The sequence below is a fragment of the Puntigrus tetrazona genome, chromosome 2, assembly GCF_018831695.1.
Source record: "Puntigrus tetrazona isolate hp1 chromosome 2, ASM1883169v1, whole genome shotgun sequence".
In the NCBI taxonomy this organism is placed as follows: domain Eukaryota; kingdom Metazoa; phylum Chordata; class Actinopteri; order Cypriniformes; family Cyprinidae; genus Puntigrus; species Puntigrus tetrazona.
Genome location: NC_056700.1, coordinates 25,491,599 through 25,516,180, shown reverse-complemented (window position 1 = coordinate 25,516,180; position 24,582 = coordinate 25,491,599). Strand labels below are relative to the sequence as shown.

Sequence of the window (24,582 nt, the reverse complement as noted above, 5' to 3'; positions counted from 1 at the left end):
TATGATTATCAGCAATTATGTACACATTTAATCATGGTTAAATAAACTTTACAAATACACTGTGAGTGAGTGGATTTAGTTAAGAGTCTAGGATCTTTCTGAGTCCACGGCTGTGGAAAGAACTGGATCAACTACACAAAATCAACTTAAAACACCACAGTACCATACAAAAGTAAATGAAAGTTGTATGTGAATAAGGAAACAGTGCCACACAAATCTGAAGTACAGAAGAAGAAGAGAAAGACAAGTCAGACTGGGAGTGCAAGTATCTAAACTTCGTCTTCTGTCTCTTTAATTCTGATAAATGAATGAGGAAGCGGTCCAGTTTAAGCAAACCATTACATAGAAAGCTCAGGTTACTCGTAACTGAATTTTTGTGTAACCAAACAAGCAGATGTCAACACTTCAGAAGGCTACAGTGCAGATTTGAACTATGGCATTTATATAGGGTACTCACAAAAACATCCCACATGGCTGTTGAGTGAATTCAAGAGAACAGACATTTCCACAAGTCCGACTACAAAACACTAAAAGACAGAGCAACCATTTGTTAAAGATTACGTACGTCAAATGATTTCAGTTGTACAACACTGCTATAACACATACCAATTCCAAAACATAAATAAAAAGTTGTGACCAAATTAGTATTCATAATCCACTTTGTTCTTTCTAAGTAACGAGAACAACAATGCTCCGGTAAACATGATACTCTACAATACCAACATTGGCCAAATGGCTTCTCACAAGTCGTTGTTTAGGTGCTGGGATATTATTGGGTATGACCGAACCAACACAAGACTGCATCCAAGTTTGCAAAATGGCAAAAAAATAATATTAGTCAACATAATAACTACTTTTTGTTGACAACTCAGACGTTACATGACGTTATATGCCAATATTACTGATATAAATGAGATATGAGAATGAAGAGACAACAGTAATTGAACCTCAGCAGGACCACATGTGTGCAAATTCTCAGAAAGCGATCCTACTGTATGACCTTTCCATTCCCATCTTGTATAAAACAAATGTAATAAATAAAATCTTTCAAAATCTACAAAAGTTTATTGTGCTATCTGGTAAAACAAATTCATAAAAGGGATAATCTGCCCAAAAAGGAAAATTCTGTCATATCATTTACTTTGGTGGAACACAAACAATGCCAACAATGTTTTAAAGGAATAGTTCACCCAAAAGATTAACATTTTAGCGTCATTTCTTGTTGGTTTCCATTTGACTTCCATAGTAGGGAAATAAATGGTCTGAAAGTCAATGAGGACCATTAACTATTTGATTACCTGCATTCTTTAAGATATTTTCATACAAAAAAAAAAAAACAAAAAGACTTTTGGACCTGCATGGAAGTTAGTAAATGAGAATTTTAGTGTGAACTATCCATTTAAGACTGCTTTTGTCTACACAATGAAAGTTAAATGGGCTCAAAAACAACAGACATTTTTCGTGAATGTTCTACAGCAGAAAGTAAGTTATTCAGGTTTATGAGGTGGGAAAAAAATGACAGAATTTTCATTTATTAGAAAACTATCCTTTTAATAAGACAGTTTGGCAGGTCAATGACTTCTAACCTACAAATAAATGATACTAAACTAAGACTCCCTACTCCTGTTTTCTCTACGATTCTGATTTGAATGATAATGGAAGCACCCGTCTCACAGTTTTCTGGACTTATCTAAGGCTAACAGCCATCCTCTGGTTTCCTCTGTTCTCTTAGCTTGGATCCAAGCTCGTCGGGTTTACTCGCCGAAGTCTCAGAGCTTCCCTCCGCCTGCATTGTGCTGATCCACGCAGCTTTGAAAAGCGGATGAGATGGCACTGGTGTAGATGTCGTGACCTCCTTGTCATCAGAGTCATCAAAGCTGACCTCCTGAACAGCTTCCTGCTTCTTAAACGAATCTCGTCTCTCAGACAAGTTTAGCTTCCTCATAACCACACCGCCAGAGTCCCTCGCCCGTTGGCCAGCCAGGTACAACCCTTGTCTAGCGTGGTCGCCGACACACACAAAACCTGAGGCAATGTCACTAGTTTGTGACTCGAGTCCCTCTGCTTCGCTCTGGGGAACTTCCACAGTGTGTCTTCGAGTGGAGAAGGCCTTTTTGTCTCCATGTTGAGCACCGGAGGGCCTCTCGGATGAATGAACCCTGCTCAGCAGTGGCGAACGAGGTGATTCTGCGCTGCGGGGACACACGGTCTGTCTCACGATGGTCGGAGGGGACATCATCTTATTATGAAACGAGTGGAGGCTTTTAGGAGCTCCGGCGAGGGACGATGGAGAACACTGTGGAGACAGAGGCTGTGAGGAGGGATTGCAGGCGAGGGGGGAGGGGGGAATACTGTTGGTGGACTTGCAGCGGCCTCCCTTGCTGTAACGGAGACCAATCTTGGATCCCAAAACGTGAAGGGAACTTGGTCGACTTTGAGGGATGGGAGAATTCGGAGAGCTCGAGCAGGGGGAGGAACTCTGAGGAGAGTTTGAATCTGTTGAAAGAGTGCAAACAATGCTAATCACTGACGTACTACTCAACAAAAGCAAAAAGTTACTTTATTTAAAAACAATTCATTAAAAACGGATTGGAGATTTAATTGTGTTTGCATGCACACGTGACTGACGCACATTGGGCGAAGCAGTCGCCGCAATGCATGATATTTCACCTCAACTGCGAATTTGCACGACGTGTTGTTGCGCAAGCCAATCAGCAAAGAGTTTGACACGTCTGGTTTGACAACATCAGCGTTTCGGTTTAAATTGTACTTTAACAACAGGTACAGAGCAGCAATAGCGGTAAAGAAAAAGGCAAAACAAAATGTTGTTGATGATGATGTGCGTCACACTCCTCAGACTGAAAACCATCCAGCAAATAACACAATGCAAATATTTGCTTAGCTTTTAATGTGCACACACCATAATGCTTCTCAAATAAGCTTTCAAACTGAAAAAATATATAAATTTTCACACACACACACACACCCCCCAATTTAGAGAGGTTTTTAAATTATTAAATGCTCATCTAGGCTGCATTTATTTGATCAAAAATATAGTGGTGGAAAACGTGTTATTTTTGAACTAAACAACCTGTATTGTTTGTAGAGAGCTGCATCTCTCCTCTCTCTTGATAATTAATTCAAATAAATGCTATAATTAATATAAATGTGATATTACCACACCATTTTATCTCTGTCTGATTTGAAGTGGGTAGAATGCTATCACACAAGCCATAACTGACAAAAATAACTGACCCTTCTGGTCATATATTGCACTGTGAAGAGTAATACTAGTTTTAACTCGTCTATAACTTGGCAAATGACCATGAAATAAGCAGGACTTCGAGGAGGCAACCAAATTCTGCTTCACGTTGGCTGGTTCTTTGCCTCCACATCATGCATGTACAATCCTTTAACGCACAACTAGCCGTTGATTATCCCTTAATTAACGTATAAATATTTTATAACTTGAACTAATATTTTATAACTTGAACCATGCCTTACCATTATCTGATTATCTGATTTAAAGCTACTTTTATGGATGATTTGTTGAATCATGAGGGTCTTTTGAATGGAAAAAAAGTAAATACTTAAATACCGAGAAATAATTATTTTTAATAAATACTTTCTATTAAAGAATCTGATTCCTTGAATTAGGAATTATTTTTTGAGGCATATCTGATTACAGACCGAAGCAGAAAAGGAGAGAGTGTGAGTCATACCACATGACAGGTCTGGAGCTGGGCTTCTGCACGGCGTGTTGGGCCCAGGAGACAGGCTCGCGTCGGGAGTCAGACAGGCTGTCGTTAGGTGAGTGCTGAAAACCCGCCGAGAAACTGCGACTGTTCTGAATCCCTGGACTGTGTTTGGGCAGCTTCTTCAAAAGGTTTCGCCGTTTGCTAGAAAAGTTAGGCTTAAATTAGATTTTGGGTTTCAAAGAGTTTAACTAGTTTAAAATGTTCCACAAGACACCACATCTTTCCAACCTGTCTTGACCCTCTTTCCTTTTGCTCTTTTACTGCGTCGTGCCATTTTCCCCTTGGAGCTGGTCTTTCTCGCAGGCCCAATTTTAATGGACGTATTCTCAAGAGGAGTCGTCTGTAGAGTCACTTTACTGCCACTCTACAAAAAAAAATTAAATATAAAGAAATCAAGCATCTATTCAACTCCCTATTGAAAAAGCACATGGACTGCCTTTAACTCCAGATCTATTTGATAATCGTACCTTCAGCAAAAGCTCCACCACATCGGTGTGCACCAGACCCTGGATACACTCTCCATTCACATGAGTGATGAGGTTACCAGCCCTCAGCCCGGCCTCGTGAGCAGGACTGCCGTCTTCAACGCTCTAGATCAACAGTGACACAGAAAAGCACATTTAAATGGGTCAAACCAATAAAAATGTTAGTACACTGGGTTCTGAGCATGAATAACCATAGTGATGAAGCAAATTTGATTTTTTTTTATTTTTTTAATGAACAAAATGTAATTCTTCATTTAGCTTAAAAAAAAAAAAAAAACTTTTGATGTGTGTAACAATTCACAAAATTGTTTATAGAACATTTCAAAGGTAACAACAAAATCATTATTGCACACGCAAGTTTTTGTGGCTCAAGTGTAATCTACTCTAACTATGCTATTGTTATCGATTCTTTGTGGAAGTCTATCAGCGCTTAAGAAAAATACGCTTGCTGCGTAAATCTGATGGAAAAATACAAATTTAGGCCCCGTTTACACTAGTGTGTTTCAAGGTTGAAAACCGAGACTTTGGAAAACGCTGCACACCCGTTTTAGTTTAGAAACTATGCAGGACAATCAATCGGCAGAAGCAGGGTTGGGTACCCTGGTATAAACAATAACATCATGCTCATTATTGTACCCATAGATATATATTGGTAGATTTCTCATTCGACCACTCTAAGCACACAGACGTGTCTGCCATCTAAATAATAGGCCATCTATCTATACATATCTATGATTACATTACATTCAATTGAGCAGATGCTTTTATCCAAAGTGACTTACAAATGAAGACAATGGAAACAATCAAAATCGAAATAGCAGTGATGCGTGATATAACAAGTCTCAGGTAGATTAACCGTTAACTAACTCTCAGTTAGCGGTCACATGACATGAGTTGTAGGTTTTGTAGTGGAGATTGTTTCTGAAACGCAGAAGAAACGACACTGTAGATGAGGATTATTTTTCAAATTGAACATTTTTTAAAATGAAAAAGCGCACTAGTGTAAACAGGGCCTCCTTCTCTGCCAGCAGGAGGTGCTTTCAGCAGAAATAGCGGTTTTCCTGGTAACAGCTGTACACAAAGAAGCTGAGCTGAGCTCACAATTATTCGTTGAATAAACATGACGGTCTACTTATGGCGGTCAGTTCTGATATTTGCGGTGATCGGAGTTGAAACATATGACTACATAAAACATTTCACAGTTGTACTGTTTCTTTCCATATAACTTCTGATGCTTGTTTTTGTTTATTTCGAGCTATAATAAGGAAAAAGAATAGATGTTCAGTTCACATGCTGCTTAAACCGAGGCAATGAGTTTCAGCCCACCAAATCTCTTTGGTCAAAACCATAAATTTAAAATGTATTTAAAAATATTATAATGAAAGTTAACCACTATACAGAGTGGAGCAATGCACACTGCATCCTTATTACTTACCCAGACCATGTGGTGCACTGTGTAGACATCAGTGTCGCCCATGTAGACCCGAATGGCACGGAGTGCAAAGCCGTACTTCCTCCCAGAGCTGTGAATGACCACAGGAGGACGAAGACTGTTCATGCTAAGAGAGAGGTCTCGGTTGGGGGAAGAATCCCGAGATGAAGGGTTGGATGAGAGGGAGTGTGAAGACATGGGGCTTGTCTGGAGCCCACCAGGGATGTCATCTACAGCAAAAATACATGATCATACATATGATAAATGCCCCATAATAGCTGCAATATTCACACATTGTTAATAAATATCTAACACAAAGTTTGTCGTGTCATGTTTCGCTTTCATCTACGTCAATAGGCTCTCTGTTCTTCTCAGCTGTTCATTGTTCTCTTGAAACCACCTGCTTCACTTGTTTATTGTTGTAGTCACATGAATTTCAGTTGCCTTCGGTGTGATGCTATCACATGATGGTACAACGTCTACATGAACACATCTGAGCTCACTGTACCTGCTGTGACGATGAGAGAAAGGCCAGACACGGATGCAGACTTGGGGACTTTGCATGTAAATGGTGAGCGTGGTTTCTCTGGGGTCTCCTGCTGGAGCCCGAGGCGACGCGGACCCTTGTGGTCCCTGCGGTTAGTAGGTCTTGTTCCAGTGGAGTTGCTGCGCAGACGAATTCGCCGGAGATTTGACACAAGACCTTCTGAGAAAAAACAAATACATAACAAAAACTCAAATTGAGAATAAGCATTTACAGACTGACCAATTCACAAGTTGCCCTTTAATTTGAACAAATACTAGATTAAAATATGCATTAAAAATGGTTACCCTCATCCTCAGGAAAGGCAAAGTGTGGCATGGCCTCAAGACTCTGAGTGCTGTTCAAAATTAGGGGACTAGTGCCCCTCTCAGGCTGAGAGGAACTGGACGATGCTCTCGGCCTCGGACTTGGACTGATAGAAAAGAAATGACATACAACAAATAAACAACACTTTGAAGCAATCATAAGAAAGAAAAAATACTAGAACCAAAGCAAACATTGTTTTTTTAATATACCCTTCGGACGCAATTTTTGCTTGTAAAACTTAATGCTTGCATTATATCACTTTTCAAAAGCGGTTATTCATGCACACCATTATAATTTTATTTTTGTATTTTTTAGTTATGACTTCAGTTTTAGTTCTACATTTAGTCGTTTCTATTTGATTTTGAAAACATTTTAAATAAAGTTTCATTTTATTTTAACGTTTATTTGATCTCAATTACATTTTCAGTCAATTCTAGGACGAGTATCGTTTTCACTTATTTTCCCAGCAACAAGGCACATTTCCGCATGGGTTTGTTGCTATAGGAACACCTTTAAAGTCTTCCAGAGTATGATTGTTTGGCGTATGATGTCCCATGTTTTAAAATGATTCAGATTTTAAAAATCGTGGCGTATTCCAGCTTTATCTAGGTATATACACCGCCGAAATATTATGTAGTGTGTTAGTCTGCTCTTCTGTACACAGCAATCTTTACCTGCCCCTGTGGGAATCCTGCTTCCTGTCGCTGCTTGGTAGCTGTCTTGGGTTTTCAACTGGAGACAGCATTGAATGACCGTCCCACCGGTCCTCCTTCTCCTCACTGCAGCTCCGCTCAGAGGAGGACAGGCTCAAGTTGGACGGAGAAGCCAGCTGCTCGGTGCTACTGTACACCTGATTCGCATGACAAAAATAAGTCTTAGCATGTTAAATGACAGGCGTCACTATGATATAACATTGTGCACACAGCTATTTCACCTTGCTGAAGCGATGCGAGCAGGAAGAAAACTTGATCTCCTGATAAGACTCATCATCGTTGGTCTCATCGTCCTCCTCAGAGTGATGGTAACGGTCAGAACGTGCTGGGCAGCAGATGAACAGAAGTTAAGCTGCATCTACATTATATTTATATTTCATAAAAATCATAAAAGAGCAAGGGAGCCACCTACTGTCAAAGTAACTTGTGTCGTCTTCAGTTTCAAGCTGTGGAATGAACTCCGCTTTCTGTCTTAACAGTCCACTCCAGTCCAGACCATGAAAGAAAAAGTGATGTTTGACCTCTGCTGCCCCTCCTGTAGGTCATACCACACATGAATGGTAGCTGGCTACTTTATGACCACGACCAAATTCCTAAACAGTTGTGTTGGTACTTTAAGTGTCATGGCTACATTTCTGTTTTTTATTTAAGCTTTTTAAGCAGAGTCATTACTAAAACTGAAAGAAACAAAAAGGATAAAAAACAAAATGTATAGAAATGACTGAAAACTAACAATTTACATAATGCTCAAATCAAACAGATAAATAGGCATTCATTAGGACTAAACTGGCAAAACACCCACCAGCTCCCAAGCGCTCTTTGGGACTCTGTCTTAGCAGTTTTGTGATGAGGTCTTGAGACTCAAGAGGCAATGCATCATCACCCTCTGGCCACTCAATTTCATCTATGAAGTGACAAGGACACAGACAAATGCACACAACATTAATCGTATAAAGTAGAATTTTACACTGTTGCCAAGCACTGAAAGCTTTTGAAAAATTAGGGCTCATATCAAGAGAGACAACTTACAAGTCTATTCTGATGCTTCGATACAGCTCAGATTTGTTCCGCGAAAATAGGGCAATGGGAACCTTTTCAACTCGTTTTATCATCCAGCAGACAGAAATCATTTCAATCACGATCATTCGTTCAATCGCTCTTAGGGTTTAAGATATCGTGATTCTTACCACTGACCACCTGGCCAAAGAGCTCTTCTGGTGTGTCTCCAAAGAAAGGCACACAGCCCACCAGGAACTCATAAAGAATAATACCCATGGCCCACCAATCCACAGGTTTCCCATAACCTTGCCTGAGGATGACCTCTGGCGCGATGTACTCTGGCGTGCCACAAACCTAGAAAACAAGAAAAAAAGTTGTCAGAAGATACCATACAAAATCTTGAATATTAATTTTCTATATATTAGAAATATACATATAAGTTCAAGTTTGAACTTCTCTGAAACCATAGTATAGCCTGTGTGAGTTAAATTAGTTAAACATAACTAAATTAACTCATTATGTGTTCAGCATTACAGTATAGCATGTTACTGAATTAATGAATAACGACAACAACAACAAAAAAGGCTACCTTTGCAGGAATGAAATCAAGTAAAATAATATACAAAATTTAAATCATTATTTGCTCTAAGCTTTCCATTTACATTACTTTTTAAGTCTCATGTTTAACAGTTTTTTTTCCGTCATGGAGTCTGGCGAAAAAAAGCAGAAATAAATACCTAATTTACTTAAAATATTTTCTCCATGTAACACTTAAATCTGATTTTATATTGTTGTTTTATGCATTAGGCAACAGCCATTGCATTTTTTGTTTCATGCAAGAAAAGAAGAAATTATGTGGATAAAATAAGAAAAGAAAAGAAGTAATTTAAATGCGAACGCTCAAAATTAGTATGTTATTTGGTGTGCTGAATGAACGGGTAGACTGACCTGTTTATCAATGAACTCTCTTGTGTCTTTCTCCATGTGTTCTTCATACAGGTTTGTGGTCATGTTCATTAAACCGATTTTAGACAGACCAAAGTCAGTGAGTTTAATGTGCCCCATCGACGTAATGAGCAAGCTGAAGTCAGGAAACAAACACAGTGATTGCAATATCTGCAGGAAGTGGAGTCAGGCATAATGGCAGGATTACATCATCGAGCAGCTCTTACTTGTCAGGTTTGAGATCCCTGTGCACGATACCATAATTATGAAGATACTCTAGTGCCAGAACAGTCTCTGCAAAGTACATTCTGGCCATGTCCACCGGCAAGGGACCCATATTCTTCAGCAAATTTGCACAGTCTCCACCTGTAAAGACAATTTCATATTAAAACACTACAGCTGCAGACACATGACAGTATACACAAGGAATGGCGCATGTGTGTGTGTCATAAGATTAGATCAAGAAACATATTTGCAGCAACACATCACTTTTCTGACTCACCCTCCACATACTCCATGACCATGCAGAGGTGCCTTCGTGTCTCAAAGGAGCAGAACATGCTGACAACAAAAGGGTTCTCTGCAAACGTCAGGATGTCTCGCTCCCACAAACACCTGCTGGATCTGGTTCCTCAGGATCAAGTTCTGCCGGTTGATCTTCTTCATGGCAAAGCGCTGCCGTGTCCCGCGATGCCTTACCAGGTACACAGCCCTGCAAGTCAACACATTTAGATCAGGATCAAAGCTGTTTGATATTCTAAAGAGCTAAACTTTATAAAACTCTCAACAGTTAAAAAAAAAAAAACTGACACTTGTTGACTTTATAAATGCTTATAAACGGAGAAAGAATCTGGGCATCAATAAAACTCATTACCAACACAACAAACTAACACAGAAACATGTGCCTCGTTACGAGAAGACAAGATAAATGAAAACAATGTGCGCTCTAAAACAGACTCAACTTACAAAACGTGTTTTTAATATCTTCTGAACGGATGGGATCCTAGTCTAAAGCTAAAAACTGTGCGTCTTTGCCTGTCGTAATTCATGTTGTTTTCTGTGAAATCTGTCATCTCTGACTGGCCAAAATCTGGAGATTTATTCTGATTTTCCACCACTAGAGTTGATCTCTCCAGAATGCAAACTGAGGGAAAGCTCTAGACAAAAGTTATAAAGTGTATTCCAGTCTTTTTATAAACTGGCAACCTAAATTCATGCGATTCTAAAAACAATGAAATTTCCTCTTTAATGAAAAAAAAAGGAATAAATGTAAGCTCACCCATAAGCCCCATTGCTGATGAGCTTTATAGTCTCAAAGTCTCTTTCCAGAGGTTTTCTTCGAGGCGTTGTGGTTCCCTGACGATTCTGGGACACAAAATATGATTCTGAAAACTCTCAAGAATGGAACAATACCACATCTATTTGACAAAAAAAAATTTTTTCCCCCAAAACTCAACTTAACGTATATATTTTCCCACTTCCATTCAAACGTAAATCTGTAATACAAGCATGCCTTTACAAATATTTATGTTAAATACTGTTCTTTTGAACTGAAAAATGCTTCGCAATTTCCGCCAAAATATTAGGCACCAAAAAGTTTTTCAATATAAGAAATGTTTCTTGATCAACAAATCAGCATATCAGAATGATTTATAAAGCATCATAAAGACTTAAGTAACAAAAGCTGAAAATTGAGCTTTGCATCACAGCAATAAATTGCACTTTAAATTTCTAAATATTGCCATTTTACTGCATTCTAAATCAAACTGATGCAGTCTTGATAAGCATCAAAAAAATAGTAGCATATTCAGATTTTACAACTTCTGTTAGTGCTTCCCATCCAATCTCAATTATAATGTACTACTATACTGAGACAGTTTGAGAATCTAAAGTTGTTTTAATTAGGGTGACCATAAGAGCCATTTTGCCTAAAATATCTAGTTTTTGGCTTTATTTGAGCGACCGGTGTATGGCATCACTTTCTTATGTTATCAAAACTCTCTCTGGGCTCTATGAATCAAAGTAATACAGAAATCCTGGTAAGGATGAGTCCTGAGAAAATGGACCTTATGGTCACCCTATTTTAAAGTTACATTTTTTTTTTAATTTTACTTTTAAATGATAAATTAAAGGTTCACTACACGCTGTATTTGCACCAATACTACTGCAATCCACATTTTCCATTTCTTTTCACAGCTATACAAAATTGTGCGTTTGAAGCAAAGACTTCTGAAATAGCTTGCTCCTCGGCTGGAAAGAAAAGTATGAGACCTCCAGCAGTGTAGAGAAACAGCGAGCAACTTTAAGAATTTTGTCAAGCTTTGATTTATTGCCTTACCTCTGCAGTGTCATCCAGATCTCTGCTTGGGCTGCCTGAGTTGTTGTGCTCAAGCTGCACCATGTCTGAACCAAAAAAAAAAAAACAAGAGAAAACTCAATCACTTGTTTGCCTGAGGCTAACATTTAATTACCCTTTACAACATAGACAAAACGTATAATTTAAGGGTGAGGTGCTAGATAAATCATAATTATACCCTCCAGGGGTCTCGGTGAGACCCAGTTGACTGATGATATATCGGGGATATCAGTCTTGATGCCCTGGCCTATTTTTGCTTGGTCTTCTGCAACTTCGAGACGCTGATAAAACTCCTCAGGGTCAAACTCCTGATGGTTAACAGAAACATGGCATGTCAGGATTATATGAATGGCATTAGATTGAGGCATTAGATTTTGTAATAATAAATTACAAAAAGGTAGATTAATAGGCTAAATAACCCACATAAAATCTCAGTAATCAGACAAGCTCTCTCTCTATATATACACTTAACCATAAATTAAAATTGGTATTGTGGTCTCTTAGACCCAAAACAGAAAATAAGGTTTTAATGCGATAAAAATACATTCTTCTTAGTACACAACCATCTTTTACCAGACACTCCAGTAGTCTTGCTGGTCTGGAAATAATGATGAGAATCTTCTTCACGAGTTTGGCAATCACAGTCACTTCCTCGCCTCAGAGCGCTCATATGCCTGAAAAAAAACACTCAGGGTCAATGCAAATAAACTTTATGAGCACAAAACAAAACAACCTACATTTTTGCATAAAGTTTGGTAGACATTACCATGAGTCAGATCTCAAATGGTAAAAGTTAAAGAAATAAGTGACCCAATTTACTGTGAAAGGACAGAGAGAAGTAATCATGGAACAAGACCATAAAACCCCTTCAAGCTCCTATGACATTTAAGACAAACAAGTCACTTCAAGAAATAGTTCAGCCCAAAATTAAATATTTGTCATTTTCAATTCCCCCTCGTGTCACTTTAAACTTGTATGGCAGCATTTAAAAAAGAAGAATTTTGGAGCTCTTTTTCATCAAACAATTTATCCTGAGAATGTCATTCATTTAAAATATCACTAACAAAAAAAAAAAAACAACACCAAACCCTGCCACGCAAGCAACTTGGAAAGGTAAACGGAATTTGTTGCACCACGACCTGTTTCCTTTGCTTAATTTGATCAGCCTCTTCTCTTCATTTGCTATTCATGACTTCAGAAGCATGAAGCAAAAGCTCCTCAGGGAGACAAAACAGTCTCTCACTTGCCCTAATTAACCATCCTTCCCTCCAGTGTCGACATGACTGCCCGGGCACACAAACACTGCAGATGACTAGTGTGCCTCTTTCCAGAAAAACTTTACGTGACAACAGCGGCTTGGTATGAGGAATGAAAGCTGCCGGTTTATTTTAAAACGAACACATGTGCCTGTATAGATGCAACATAATTCAAGATACTGCAGTGCTTCAGTGCAGCAGTTTGCTGAATGTCATTTTCTGATTAAATGTGACAGGAACAGTGCTTATTAAAAGAATCACTCAGGACTTCAGGGGTCTCGCGTCTGGAGCCACAAGGCTCTCAGTCAGTGATCATTCAGTAAAAATGCTTTTATAAAGACGACAGGCTGTGGCAGTATCAGTGATTCAGCTGAGAGCTGGAAAGAGACCATTAAACCACCCAGTATGAACTACAGCAAACTAGGGCTGTCAAACGTACCATGTTGAAAAACTAGCACTGAAAGAAAGTTGCACATGTAAGTGGTCAAATGCATGTCCTGGCAAGATACTTATGTACAGTCAGTATGGCTGAAGAGTTGTGCCTTGAGCTTTAAATGCACTCTAACACACATGCCACGGTGTATTACGTAGCTAATATTATTCAAACAAAAACACAGACCAAACAAAAGAAAACAAAATCTTTCACTACTTCTGGCCTGGGTTACTAAAGTAGCTATAATAAACTCATAAAATCAAATATTTACACACAATTAACAAACTCCAACGGCATCGATTTAGTATGATTTAAAGTAATTTAAGTAGTTTTATTACAAAACTAATACTGCCATTAGACATTATAAAAACCTTAAGCGTGGTTCACTTTATCTGGATCATTTTCTATTGTTCCAGAATTATTTGACAGATATATGTTCTTGCAAAACTTCTTGTTCAGTAGTGTGTGTGTAAATTTCATGTTGTATTATGTATGATTGTATTTGGTGCTCAAGAAACATTTATTATTATTTTCAAATTTTGAAAAACATTGTGTGTTGCTTTACAACCGTTGTGAAAAATATCTATTTTTATATAACTATCAACAAAGATTTAAACGGCAGTTTTCACAACTGTCTTTTTTTTTTTTTTTTTTTCAGTGAAATACTAGTCCTTAGCGACATTGCAAACTAGATTGACGCAAACCAATCCATTTTTAACAGATCCAAATGTCAAGGCGATACTTTCCACATTTTTTACTTCATTACAGGTATGCGTTTCTACCTCGTGCAGGAAATTGTCTAATTTTTCCTGAAGTTCCACAAAGTAGCAGGATGTGATGAGCCCCTTTCTGGACTTCTCCAGACAGTCTCGGACGAGCTCGACCAGCTGGTGTTGAATGAAGCCCAGCACTCCATCGGCAAGAGGAGGAGCTCTGTCTGGGGAGTAGTCTGCAATCACTGCCAGCAAACGCCCCTCCATCTGAGCCGTAGCCTGCAAGAGTGATAAAACACGGTGAGACTGCGTAGCTGACAATTGTCGTTTGCTTTGTTTGGACCAACCAGGCCATCAATTTTCCCACAGCCACAATTCTAAGCAAAGTAAACAACATGTGATGACCTGACGTGGCGTCCACGTCCATGAAGAAAAACTCAAATTTAAATGTCAGAGCTCAATTACCTTTGGAAACCGTTCTTTGTAGACGTGATTCATCATCACAATCTCGTTATCAAAAGAGCCACATGTCCTCCCAGGGCTACAAAACAAAACAATACTTCAGGTTACATTAAATTGATCACATACACTTTTACAATAAAACAATAAAGTCAAACAATAACTAAGTTGGTTTACATAATGTGTGTATATTTATTATGTATAAGCAACTACACATACATGCACGTATAAGAAAGGAATAAGGAAATACGTTATGTATATCGTTTTTTATATTATACTAATATAAATATATACATATAAACATATGTAAATATTTTCAAAATACATACTGTACGTGTGTTTATTTTTATGTATTTACATACTAAATATACACCGCATACACATAAAAATTATGTAACCAAAAACTTGGTTATGTTAGTTGCAATAACAATTATATTTTTTTAATATGCATATATTTCAAAAATGGGTTCCGTGATAAAAAAAAAAAACAAACAAAAAAGTGATAAATGCTGTCTTTATATTTAAATATAGATAGATGTGTTATATTTTCTATAGATTTTCACACAATTGCACACTTTCCCTATTTTGAAGCTTCAAATCCCACAATTACATAAAAAATAATAACAAAATTTATCCTACAAGTTTATAAGTGATGCAGGTTTTAAAAATCATAAAATGAGGACAATTATCTACTAAAGTAAACTTAATAAAGTAGAATAATTTTGTTAGGTAAAATTTTTTAACTTTTACCAATTTGCCAGAAAAACCAATTATTCTTTGAAACATTAAATCTGTATATAGATTAGCCATGCCAAATTCGTCAAAGCAGAGCGGATTAAGCATTAGCTAATTAAACTACGGTGTTGGCAGACCTTTTCCCCTGACTGTATAAGAGCATGTAAGCGAGTATTACCCTGGCACGTACAAGCCAAACTAATCTTTCATCCTTATTCACTTGTATCACAAAAAGTTACAAGATTTTATATTTTCTATGCCAGCACACATTTTGCACCAGATGAAACAAAAAAAGAAGAAAATACAGCATTGATGTTCGTGTTTCTTTTCTTTTCTAACACATAGAGACCTAAGGCTCCTCGAGCGAGGACGGAAAGGCGAGGGCTGTCCATCCTCATCTGCCACACTCTCTGAGCTCCTGAAATGCTTGAAGAGGCGATGGAGGTCATCTGGGGTGGGCTGGGAGGGCAGCTGGTGCAGGAGCTCCTGTGAGGAGGAGGAAGACTAACGCAGAAGAAAAGAGCGAGAGAGACAGAAACACAGCTAGATTCAGACAACAAATCACATTTGCATATGCCTGTTGTGTCACCCTAATTTATAGATGTGTAAAAACGTAACAGCAGTTGTTCGGCAACGAATACACAGAGATCTGCATAGCACAAGACGAAGCACAAGTGGCGAGCATCTGACACTCTAAAGCTGCTTATCAGTGTGTGCAATTATGCAAGACAACTACAGGACGGGACGCTTTCCATTCTGGCTTGCAGTTGTCTGTGGCATAGATGGTAATTTAAGGCTGAAAATCTCGGGAAAGGAGACGGAGAGCACATGACGGGAGCAGCGCTGGAAGGAGGAAACCAGAGCTTCACAGCTTCCCTCTGAATAAAGTCTTCACTGACACTAGCTCAATAGCACATTGTTAGACGAGGCTGACCTCATCGCATGAGCCATGAATGGCCATATATCATTTCAAAACAGAAAGGGGCTATTTTTTTTTTTTGTACAATCTCCTTGAAAATAAATCCATGAAATTAATGGATTTTCACCACTGAGAATTACCCACAATGGTCAACCCTGTAGACATGTAACGACCAAATGCTATTTTTGTGGCAAGGATGATCAGTTCAAATTATATAAATAAAATTATATATAGTGTGAAGGTCACTGATCACCATTTATAGAAAGCGATTTCTAGCCAATTAGATTTTAGAAGAGAACCTATGATGGAAAAAAGGTATATTCATGATTAAAGTTGCCCATAATTTTCCATTAATCTTTTAAACGTCATTTTTGTCAGGAATGGAAATCACTTTCAATAGACTCTGACTGCTTCAACATTAACACTGTAAAGTGCAATAATAGTAATAGTGCAATGATAATAATAAGAAGAAGGAGGATCTAGAATGCTGTGTACTTGTTACTCTTTTTCAACTAGCTGCACTAGTACTGCAGTTAAAGCGCACTCCAAAAGCGAAATCAAATGATCTGCAGATAGCAGATATAATATATACGTTGGTTTGAACACATCTGCTCTGTGCATTGTCTGATTACATAAAAGGAAAACACTGCAGATAAACTGGACTGATGGCTGAAGAAAAAGGAAAACAAAGAGGGTCTTTTGAGGAGAGTTGAGAGGGCCCACTCACTGAAACAGCAGAACTGGGTGGATTGGTTCCATATCCAGAGGAGACAGATGCCACGGACCACCTTCGTGTGTCTGGTCTAAAATACGAGAGAGACACAACAAAACATAACGTAAGGAATCTTCAGATGGTTAAAAATTATTAAAAGTGCTGGTTGTTTTAATAACTGAACAACAACAACAACAACAACAAGTACTTCAATCAGTCACATCAAAATCATATACTTACACAAATTTCCTCATATATACATAAAACGTTTGGGGTCTTATGCTCTACAAGGAGGCATTCATTTGATCTAAAAAAACTGTAATATTTGTTAAATGTTTTATTTCCTGTGTAAAGCAGGAAATTTTCAGTATTAATACAGTAACCATTAATCCAGTCTTCAGTGTCTGCTCGAGAAACATTTCTTGTCTTATCAATGTTAACAATTGTGCAGCTTAATATTTTTAAGGATTATTTGATGAAGGATTATTCTCAAGAACAGCATTTCTTTCAAACAAAAAAAAATAAAAAAAGGCTTACAACCCCAAAATTTTAGCCTATACACCAGATTTACAAGTTTGTCAGCAACATTAAAAATGCTATAGAATATATATCAATATCAAAACTTAAACCTAACTTACTTTAAGAACTTATAGGACCTCTACACAGTCATATCATTCATCCACAAATAGCTACATGCATGCTTGCTTGCTTTTAGGGCACAATAAATACACAACCAAAAAAAAAAAAAAAAAAAAAACAACTCGTTGAATCTTCATCTAGCTCTACAAGGAGGCTGGTAGGGTCCCATCATTTCAAGCAAGCATTAATAAAAGCGGATGGAGCCTCAGTACATAATCACGGCAGCGTAAAGTAATGAGGCTACACACTGACTTCACTATAATTGCTGTGACAAATGCCAAGCTTCCCATCCACGGTACAGCCTTGAGGGCAGCTGCAGCGAACGCAGAATCTCATTGGCCGGCTAGAAACCTTTCCACTCATTCCTTGCTTCTTTTATACAGCCATTATGAAAAGGCAGATATAAGATGATGCATGACAAATGACTAATGCAAATACACTCGGACATGTTTGCCGTCTCATTCTGCTCAGCTCTTACCTCCGTATGAATGGAAAATTGACCGAAGGACTGCCGGAGACATTTCTGGGACTGTCCAGAGGACTGCTGCCTGTAGGAAACACATCTCTATGATCAATGTGCACATTACGGTTGTTTTGAGTTAATGGATGCCGAAGTGGTTCTGTATTGCCTGGCACTCATTTGCAAGGCTTTGTTGACAAAGTGTTACTGGCATTGGCATATTCCAGCAGCGGGGCTGGCTGTGCAAGCATGTTATGCTAGCCTGTATTTATCATCAAGCACGGTGTAAATCAAACATCATTATCATAATTGAGAGAGAAGCAAAAAGTAGTAATTATAGCTACCAGTTTGCAAAGGAAGGGGTGAGAGCGGTCTTGATAGAGTAGGTGAGGGAGCCAAACTCTTCCTCTTGTTCCGGTTACTGTGGAAAGGCAAAAATACATAGTTTTCACAACACTCCTCATTATGAGAGCCGTCTGTAGGGATGGTCTGTTAACGTCTTTAGAAGTGGAACACAATTTGAGATTACAAAAAACATTAGATGTGGTATAACTGAATCAATCAATAGTGTCTTCGGTTTCTTTGAACGGGCCTGTGGACATTTATTACATAGTAGAAATTATGAATTTGGGCTTTATGTTAACACATTTCAGCCTCTTTAGAACACAAATTAAGTCATTTTTTGATGAAATCTGAGAGCTTTCTGACCCTGCGCGAGGCACCAATGGCAACTACCACATTCAAAGTGTCACATGAACTGATTTTTGAAGTTTAATGATGCCTTTACTACCTTTCCCGGCCTAGAACGTGGCAGTCACGGTATATCTTAATTTCTGCTCTAAAATAAAAAGTGTCACCGATCTGGAATGGGATGAAGGTGACTAATGACAGATTTTTTTCCCTTTAAGGTTTCATTCTATTGCTTCTATCTTTTTTCAATGGGAGCGCGTTGAACGGAGGCGTTTCGACTGCGCACTCACAATGTTTATTCTTGGTCAGCGCAATGGGAGATACAGGTCGTCAAAGACGGCTTTAAGTAGTAAACATGCTATCAGTATAAGCAGCTGCCCACTCATATACACAACAAGTCTGGTCATGTGACATCAACATGGCAGCACCCACGAAGGGGCGACCCTCTCCATGCAGAGTAAAAACGTTTTTTTCTCTCATCTCCTGTGAGCATTCACCACTTTAATGAAAAATATACACACACATTAAAGCAGTTTATTTCCCAATACCTAAAATCTTTTCAGCTAGCAAATATTTGCGCCGCTCTACATTTACATGCTTTTTATTACCTTTTCTTAAAACTAATTTAGTTCGGCTTCTATTAAAAAAAATAAACAACCCTCCTTATGACCTCGACGACCTTATAACTTTTCACTACAAAATTAGCCTACAATCGAGCACACGGACTATACTTTGTTGGCAGGGATTTCAAAACGAAAGATAACGACACGTCCGTCGCAGGCCCTCCGTACGTACGGTTAAACGGTATATAAACGTTACGAAAAGACTAGGCGACAGAATATGACCGTCCACCGCCGACAGGACAATGAGGAGCAGAGGACGCTCGGCAGTGCGCGGGCCACGTTTACTATCGGAAACAAAAACGGGCAGGGTGGAAAAACAGCGTGCATGCGGTCCACGACCAAACCCAGGACGCCGAAGAAGATACGTTCAAACCGCGACAGTAGTTACACGGGATTTTAAAAAGAACGATCTAGTTTATCAAGCGCATTTCTCGCGGTTGCGTCCGTGGGGTTTTTTCCAAGTTACAGCAAGTTTGGCGGACCAACCTTGACGACCAGCAATCAATCACAACAACAACAACAAAAAAAACATACAGCAACACGCTCGAGCTCGTCGTTACCTTTTGGGCCGTTTGACTAAACCTCCGGAAACGAACTGACTTTTATAACTCGGACACACCGTCCAGTAATTCCGATCAGACATGATGTCGGTGTGCTCGTCTTCGTCGTCCCGCGGTTAGCAAATCCTCATCGAAGATACACCGCAGCATTGCGACGAGTAAAAGCACCGAAGTCTAACGCAATTCCCAGGCGAACTCCATGTCGACACAGACTCCATCGCGCCCGGTAACGTTACGGGGGAGTAGACAGAAAGCGCCTTAAGTACGGCGGCGCGATGCCATCATCGCGTTATTTTCTCACAAGTGACACATTGCCACATTGGTTTGGAAAATGCCATCGTCTGGTTACACTCGAGCCCTGTCACCGCCAACGGACGCTGCTCCGGGTTTAAAGGTATAGCAGCACGACCGTACGCGATGGCAAGTTTTGGGGCAACAATAAAAAGAAAAGCGGGTGCGCGGAGCGGAGGAAGTTGTCATAAGAGTCTGACTGAAAGAAGGGGTCATGGTGGGGTTTGAACGTCACTGTGCCGGGCAACTAAACCCGCCTCCTTTAACTTAGCATGCAAAGAGTGTCCCATGCTGGTAAGCGCGTGTAATAGATTATTGTGAGAGGATAATGTCAAAACCTAAAGACAAACTAAACTAAAAAAACTTTCAAAACCCTCATTTTCATGTGAGCGTCACTGTTACATTATAAATTAATTCATGAACACAGTTCCAATGAACACTGAATGCATGAAATGATTAATATTAAACATATTGCACGTTATTCTATATACATTCTTACATAATCGAATAAAGACAGATACATTATTACCAAAAAATGTAAAAATGAACATATTGCAAACTTATAAATAATTAGCCTAACTCACGTTCTGTTATTTTTTTTTCGACACATAATTTCTTATTATGCTTAAAACTTAAAAATGCTTGCTTTATGTATTTTAAACAACATGTAGCAATAGAATGTTAATATTTAAATATAAATACTAAAAATGTAATTTTTTTATAGAATCTGTTTTTACTTTTATGCAACTGTGAATGTCATTTGCTTTGGATGCACTTTTTAAATGAATTTGAATTTTTCAATGCAGATTTCTTAAAAATGTGTGTAATATATATATATATATATATATATATATATATATATATATATATATATATATATATATATATATATATATTAATACAACACAAACACTAGAATTAATAAAATGTAAAAAAGAAAATAATGCATTAGCATATAATGGAAAGTAAATGCAAGCTGAAAATGACAGTGACTAAACATTATATTAGAGAATGAAGCCTACTCACATGTTTCCTCTGCGTGGAAGGCTCAGTTCCTTCTGGGAAGTAATAAAGACTGAGTTAATTTAAACAACAAGTCATGCGTATCAATGTGTTTTAATGGAAACACAGATTATGCATTTAATATTGCATGAGTAAGAGGGGTCTTAGATTTCAAGAGAATAAAATAAGATGATCATGATCGAATCACACAACAAGAGTCAAATACAATACATTTTAAGACGTTGCTTTAAACTCTTTAAAACCTACACGAGTTATGAACCAGAAACAAATGATCCATTCCACTCAAGAGTTCAATACTGAGGGAGATGCAAGGTTTGTCTTATAAAGGCAATCACTCACACTCAAACTCAAAACTGCAGTCCACATAGCATTACACATCTAACAAAAACAGAGCACGTTTGGTTTTGTATTTCTGGATCCAGACTGATTTAATGCTTATATTAAGTTTTAAGGTCCTAATTCATAATTAACATAATCAAATTATGCTATAACCTCACAAAATTCCTTGTGCGCTGGCCAAGCTCCCAGTCAGTCCTGAAAGCCGAAGCTTTTCAACGTCTCATTGTCCCTTTTTGGCTGGAGAAGTGGCTCAGGCCGCCGAACATTTGGATGGACATCAGAAAAATTAATCGGGAAATATGAGGCCAAATTAACGCTTCGTTAGATGCAGGGCTGGAGTGAATAATCTCGAACCTCCTACAAAAAATCCCACGTATGCTTAAGTGCTTATGCGGCGACGCACATACGTCATCCCCTCGCTATCTTCTTCTTCAAATAATGCTCAGGCCAAAAGCAAAACCCTTTCCATAAAACCATTTGTGATGGAGGAATGACATTAATCACATTAAGCAATACATAACTAAGATCCAAAGCTCATCCTTGTGGACGCCGCTGGTACCCTTCAGCTTTTGGATATAAATTTGCCAGCCCTTAGAATATGGAGATGTTTGTGCCAGCTAATTTTGTTTTAACAGGGCCAGCTTTGGCTTTTGCTAGGCCGTCGTGTTCCAAGGGCCACTGTCAATGCAGTGCACTTTGTCGCTTCGAATGAATGTCTTGTAGATGACCAATTACAAAGGTCGTCTTGTTTAGTCTCTGCCCTTTATGCGCCTAACTTTTCCTCAAGGATGCTCTTTATTAAGAAAGAAACTACTTATTCTGAAAGATGTGCTTTTAAAAAAGTTATATATTTCTTCATATATTTCAGAGCACTTTTTTTTGTGAAGACCAGAAGTGCAATTAAAGTTAGGCTTCATAAAAAAATAGACTCATCCAGTTTCATAGTAAACCAACAGGCCATATATGTTGCACAGCGCTGGGTGTGAAGCTATAATAAAACTCTGCTCTGTCGTCTGACATAGGTCAAAACACGTAACCTTTGTGTCACTGTGCTCCGTTTTGCACAATCACACGCTTACGTCGATGCAGTTGTGGGTGATGAAACAGCAAGAGTCAGAAATTCAGGTTTACCTCTGTGTAACAGGTTAGTCCTGACATGTGTGGACAGAACATCAGACAACCCGTCCACAACAAAGAAATGAACTACGACCGTACATGACCAACGTCCTCCGGCGGCGATGGTAAATGTGACAGTAAAGCGCTACGCGCTGTAATACACGAGGAAAGAAAGAATTCTTCCGTCTGGTTTCTAATGTTATCTTCATTCTTTAATGATAACGGATGTCATTTTCATTCATTCATGAAAATAAACAAAAATACAGTGCTGAACAGAAGGTTGCAGCTGCAGCCATAAAAACACAAAATTAGACTCAGATTTACGACACACACACACACACACACACACACACACACACACACACACATTTACTTTATAGCTATAATGGGGACATTGCAAAGACATCTTGTTTTTATGTTGAGCTAGTTCTAAATACTTTAACCCAAACCACATAGTCTTATAACCCAGAAATCTTTCTACACTTTCTGCAAAATAATCTTTTAAATAATTTATGTATACAGTTTTAACAAATGAGGAATCCCTTAAAAAGATGATGAGAGATTTTGTCAAGTTTTGCTCAAAATATGGTTCACACACACACACACACATTTAACACTTGGCCTGTTAAATGGGGCTAAACCGAAGTGTTCTGAATTGTTATCAGAATTTGAGATGCATAAACAGAATCAATTTAAATACTTAAAATATGTTTTGATTCATTCGACACTTTCCCGCCTCCTCTACATTTTTACTGTCACTGGTTTTCAGACCAATCTAGCACACCTTCAGAGGAATACATTTAAACATAGATTATAAAAAGTATTTCGTCGGGAGGGTTGTGCAAAAACAAGCAAAGGCAAGTCTTCCATCATAAACAGATCGGAGCATAACAAATGCCGTGATCACCATGGCAACTGCTGATGAAACGTGTCGACTCCACTGAAACGCGCATTTATCAACAGCTGTTGTTTTTTCAAACGTCGTCAGTATAAAAACATTTATATATATACAAAGTATGTAATCCAAAAAACCTTTTTTTTCCCAACACCACACGCGCCAAAACAAGCCATATATGCGATTCGGTGTAACGTGTACAAACAAACTGATGCGAGAAGTGTGATGGGTTGCAAACGTGAAACAATCGCTTTGCAAAAAAACAAAAAAACATGCTGATTCTGATGAAACACTAAACTCGTGTTGTTAAAATGAACAGAGATGCATTCTATTAATTCAAAACGAAAAGTACTGCTGTCTGCATCACGCATGCACGCTTACCTGTAGACCACGCCGCCTCAGTATATTTGGCTCATCCATTGCGAATATATTTCTATGGTTAATTTAACCCATACTGTAGGGATGAATGTCTTTCACTCACGAGATCTCTAACCCTGTTTCCTGGTCACCCAGCGCATCCCTGAAACAGCGAGCACGCTGTCACCTGACTGGAGGATGAGAGTGTCCGCGAGGAACCAATCAAAACGCGCAGCTTTGCAATTAAGGCGGTATTGAGCCGTGAATCAGGTCGTTGTGCTGAGGAGCTTCTACAAGTGCCGTCTTTCATATTAATGTAGGGTATGTCGACTGTAGTTCTTAACCGGGGGAGTTTAGGAGTGTGTGTTTATTGTTTATTATTTGTTAGGGTTAACTCTATCTGCAGCGGTTCTGAATATCAGTAGAGGTCATTTACAGTTTTCTGTCTGGTAGTTATTCTTTAAACTGGTGTAAGAAAACACTCAGTCTCTTCATATCCGTTTTTCAATGCAATTGTTTTGAAATGACATTTCCACACCATTTTCATATGCAAAATGTAGGCTATTAAATGTTGTCCCTTTTAGTGTCATCGGTGCATACAGCGCCTTATTTGTTGCATTTCATCTTTCATGACTTTTTTTTATAATAAAATAAGTTTTTATAATACTGGATTAATTCGGGCAGTTGGACTGGCACTGTCAGTCATGGGATATTGTCTGTCACCGAGTGGCACCACAATGCTTTGATGTAACAATGCAACATTGATTGAAACAACATCACAACACAGCATAAGCTGCCCTTTGTCTGCTCTCCTTTTATGCACA

General features: G+C 38.5%; 1 protein-coding gene across 1 annotated transcript; it reads right to left on the bottom strand.

The window, feature by feature from the left end:
- On the bottom strand, positions 1-23,921 carry LOC122362387 (microtubule-associated serine/threonine-protein kinase 3-like). The gene is given in 31 exon segments (XM_043263859.1): positions 1-2,496; positions 3,723-3,793; positions 3,795-3,899; positions 3,987-4,017; positions 4,020-4,122; positions 4,226-4,348; positions 5,679-5,905; positions 6,184-6,381; positions 6,507-6,631; positions 7,200-7,375; positions 7,460-7,563; positions 7,651-7,773; positions 8,041-8,142; positions 8,426-8,591; positions 9,186-9,318; positions 9,410-9,548; positions 9,685-9,787; positions 9,789-9,894; positions 10,462-10,547; positions 11,521-11,585; positions 11,717-11,846; positions 12,112-12,194; positions 12,197-12,212; positions 14,010-14,219; positions 14,406-14,481; positions 15,484-15,638; positions 16,781-16,856; positions 17,883-17,952; positions 18,209-18,285; positions 21,055-21,086; positions 23,783-23,921. Coding segments are annotated over 31 exon segments (4,050 nt in total). The 5' UTR covers positions 23,822-23,921; the 3' UTR covers positions 1-1,696.
- Between the last annotated feature and the right edge of the window lie 661 nt (positions 23,922-24,582).